At 38.5% G+C, this 3,933-nt stretch overlaps 1 protein-coding gene across 1 annotated transcript in view; it reads left to right on the forward strand.

Annotated features, from left to right (window-relative positions):
* Nucleotides 1-3,933, forward strand: part of WDR44 (WD repeat domain 44) — an 80,449-nt gene that overhangs the window by 42,927 nt on the left and 33,589 nt on the right. Inside the window, exons 6-7 of the mRNA XM_077771920.1 lie at nucleotides 1,403-1,539; nucleotides 2,546-2,629. Of these exons, the coding sequence (XP_077628046.1) occupies nucleotides 1,403-1,539; nucleotides 2,546-2,629 (221 nt within the window). The remainder of the gene's footprint in view (nucleotides 1-1,402; nucleotides 1,540-2,545; nucleotides 2,630-3,933) is intronic.

Below are 3,933 nucleotides of genomic sequence, written 5' to 3' on the forward strand. Positions count from 1 at the left end.
ATAGCAGGTGGGCTTAAAAAGGACTTGATATTAACTATATTTATATATTTTTATACCTGTTAGGTGATGTACAGTACAGACTCCGTGCTTCTTACCATGAAGATTTAGTATGCGTCAATTGGCCAGTTTGTTCCGAATGAAGTTTTGAAGCAAAATCTTAGCTTTCATGTCTCTTTGCTTTTCAAGTTTATATTTATTTTGATAAAAAAAGCACAGGGGAGGGGCAGAGAGAAAGGAGAGAGATTCCCAAGCAGGTTCCTTGCTGTCGGCGCAGACCTGATACGGGGCTCAGACTCACAAACTGAGATCATGACCTGAGCTGAAATCAAGTGTTGGATGCTTAACTGACTCAGCGACCCAGATGCCCCTCTTTTCTTCTTTTTAGAGTTTCTTTTTTTTCTTTTCTTTTTTTTAAGTTTAAGTAATCTCTGCACCCAGCGTGGAACTCAAACTCACAACCCTGAGATCCAGTGTCACAGGCTCCACTGACTGGGCCAGCCAGGCGTCCCAGTTTTCATTTCGTTTAAACACATTAAAAAAAACTCTTGTACTTTGGAAACCAGTTGGGCAGTCCCTCAGAACATTAGACACTGAGTTACCATGACCTAGCGATTCTACTCCTGTGTATACACCAAAGAGAGATGAAAGCATGTGTCCACACAAAAAAAACGTAACGCAAGTATTCATAATAGCCAAAGTGTGGAAACAACACAAATGTTCATCGCTCATGAATGGATAAATTAAATGTGGTATATCCTATCCACATGGACTATTTAAAAAAAATTGTTTTTAAAATTTACATCCGAGTCAGCATATAGTGCAAGAATGATTTCAGGAGGAGAATCCAGTGATTGATTCATCCCCTACATATAACACCCAGCGCTGGTCCCAACACGTGCATGTGGCCCTTTTTTTGGCAATTGAAAGGAATGAAGTTCTGGTACATGCTGCAGTGTGGATGAACCTTGAAAACACGGTCCTAAGTGAGAGAAACCAGTCACAAAAGACCACATACTGTATGATTTGATTTGTATGAAGTGTCCAGAATCGGCAAACCGTAGAGACAAAAAGCAGATTGGTGGTTTCCAGGGGCTGGGAGGAAGGGGAATGATGTATGATGTCTAATGCCTATGGGGTGGCTTTTTGAGGTAGTGGAGATGTTCTAAACTTAAATAATGGTGATGGTTGCACAGCTCTGATGTGACGCAGCACCACTGAATTTTCTACACTTTAAGTGAATGCATTTTGCAACCTGTGAATTGTATCTCACTAAAAAGGTGAAAGAGTATTGTGCGCGGTGCTGAAGGTATCTGGGAAGTCCTTAGCTTAAACGTTTGAGGATTTCACAGACTCAAAAAGGTAATTAAATTATAGGTCCTCTTGGTGTTCTTCTTTACCTCAGGAAATTTTAGCCAGTGTCATGATTAAAAACCTGGATACTGGCGAAGAAATACCTTTGAGTCTTGCGGAAGAGAAACTGCCGACAGGTATTAATCCTCTTACTCTGCACATCATGAGAAGGACTAAGGAATATGTAAGGTATGGCCTACTGCTATTATTTATTTGTGGTGTTTCAGAGTGGTGGCGATTTCTCATTTATGAACTATAACAGTCCCTAATGTGGTTTCATTCAGTCTTCTCTTTTTAAATTTGGAATCAAAATAGAATTAGTTAATGTATGTATTCTTCAACATCGTTCTCTATTAAGACCATACAGTTATTTGGAGAAAATAGTATATATCTTAAATCTCATAGTATTTGGTTTCTCTTATATATTTTTTAAAATGTTTATTTATTTTTGAGAGAGACAGAGCACATGTGCCAGCAGGGGAGAGGCAGAGAGAGAAGGAGACACAGAATCCCAGGCAGGCTTTGTGCTGTCAGCGCAGAGCCAGACACGGGGCTCAAACTCACAAACTGTGAGATTGTGACCTGAGCCAAAATCGAGTAGGATGCTTAATTGAGCCACCCAGGCACCCCTTAGTTTTTCTTTTAAAATGATTTATATAATACTAGAGACATGATGGAAACATGTTGAAGGTAAAAAGGCATTCAGAATGAACACCTGGTGTTCTGAAACCTTGCTTTAAGGAGCATAAATTTTATAAGTAATTGTATTATCTTTTTAGGTTACAAAATGTCTTCAGAGGGAGGGGAATGACNCAGGCGCCCCAAAGGAATAATTATTTTGAAAGTAAATCTTAATAAAGTGCAATACCTGGTGTGCCTGAAGAGTTAGGAAGTTAATTTGTCATTTCTGTGCAGCAAATTTTGTCCAGCAAAAAGCCTCATTGGTCATAGGTTTTCCATAAGTTCCTAAATTGCTTTCACTTGCATTGTGTACATTATATCATGCTTAGAGATTCTATTCTTTGATCTCTCACATCTGAATTCTCAGCATCCTCATTTAAATTAAACTTAATAAGTATGCTAACGTAGTCTTTCTTTTATTCTGAGTACCTGAGTACATAGTAAGTATACGTAGAGATTTTTGAGGTGGTGGAGAAATGGCTTCTTTTAAAATAATTTCTTCCCCTTCTTGTAGTAATGACGCAGCACAGTCAGATGACGAAGAGAAGCTACAATCTCAAACAGCAGATACTGATGGTGGAAGGCTAAAACAGAAAACGTGAGTACAACCTTTTCCTTTATTCCAAGCTTTTATGTAAAAATTATGAGAATTGCCATACTATTTTATTTGTTTGTTTGTTTAGAGAGTGAGTGGGGGAGGGGCAGAGAAAGGAGAGAGAATCCCAAGCAGACTCCTCTCTGTCAGAGCAAAGCCTGACATGAGGCTTGATTCCACAAACTGAGATCAAGACCTGAGCCGAAATCAGGAGTCAGAGGCTTAACTGACTGAGCCACCCAGGCGCCGCTGGCCTACCACTTTAAATCTGTGCCCGATCTAGTTTATATGTCCCATCTTCCACCACCACTTCCTACCGCCAGCCAATGGATGATGAGTTGCTTGAGGCTCTGTTATTGGTCATTTCTCTAGTATCTGACAAATACTAAATGATCAAAAATTGCATCATGCCGGCATTATTTTTCTGACAGTAGATACGAGGAGTGTTTGTGGAAGAACATGATTGATTGTCCTTGAAGTTGCTATCAAATCCTATTTGTTTTTTTAAACCCACCTAACACAGGTTTTCCTAACCAACTTCTTCGGTTCATAATAAATTTGCTTTTCTCAATTTCAGTGGCATCAACAGTCTACATAACTTACATTTTCCCTTTATTTTATGTTATTTTATTTTCTGATTTCAAAAAACAAGATAGGTGGAGGCTAAATAACTAAATCCTCTGTTGAAAAAGGATTGTGATCATGCCCTCCCTCTGTTTCCCTCACAAACATCAAGACAATGGTGGGTATATAGATTTTGCTTGATTATACACCAGTCACTTACTGACAATCATTCAGTCTAAGGCTTAAAGCAAATTCTCCACTGTAGTCTGATCTTTTCCTACTGTGGAAAGTGTATCAAAGAAAGCACTGCGAATTCTTAGAAAAGATTTACCCACAAGGCAGGTGCAGGATGAAATCTCAGTGTCTGGAACCTGACTGTCAGCAGTGGCAACTAGCAGGAATAGGAAGATTAGGAATTATGAAGGCGATAGGTAGGTAAACATCCAGGAGAGCTGTCACTTACTCTGTTCATTAAAGCTCATTCTGTTTCTTTTTTGTTTTTTTTTTAAGAAGTTTTAAAAATATTTATTTATTTATTTGAGAGAAAGGCACCTCAAAGCTCATTATTTTTCTAAAAGGAAAGCTCCTTAGATTTATTCAAAGCTACTGTACTTACTTTTTACATAAAACTTTAAAAGATCTGATCATCTGGTGTCTATGCTCCCAGCAAAATAGAAGTAGCATACTGTGACAACATGTAAGTCGACACATAAGAATGTCAGGTCTTATTTTTATTGCAGGAG

Source organism: Crocuta crocuta, unplaced genomic scaffold (genome assembly GCF_008692635.1).
Source record: "Crocuta crocuta isolate KB4526 unplaced genomic scaffold, BGI_CrCroc_1.0 scaffold1269, whole genome shotgun sequence".
In the NCBI taxonomy this organism is placed as follows: domain Eukaryota; kingdom Metazoa; phylum Chordata; class Mammalia; order Carnivora; family Hyaenidae; genus Crocuta; species Crocuta crocuta.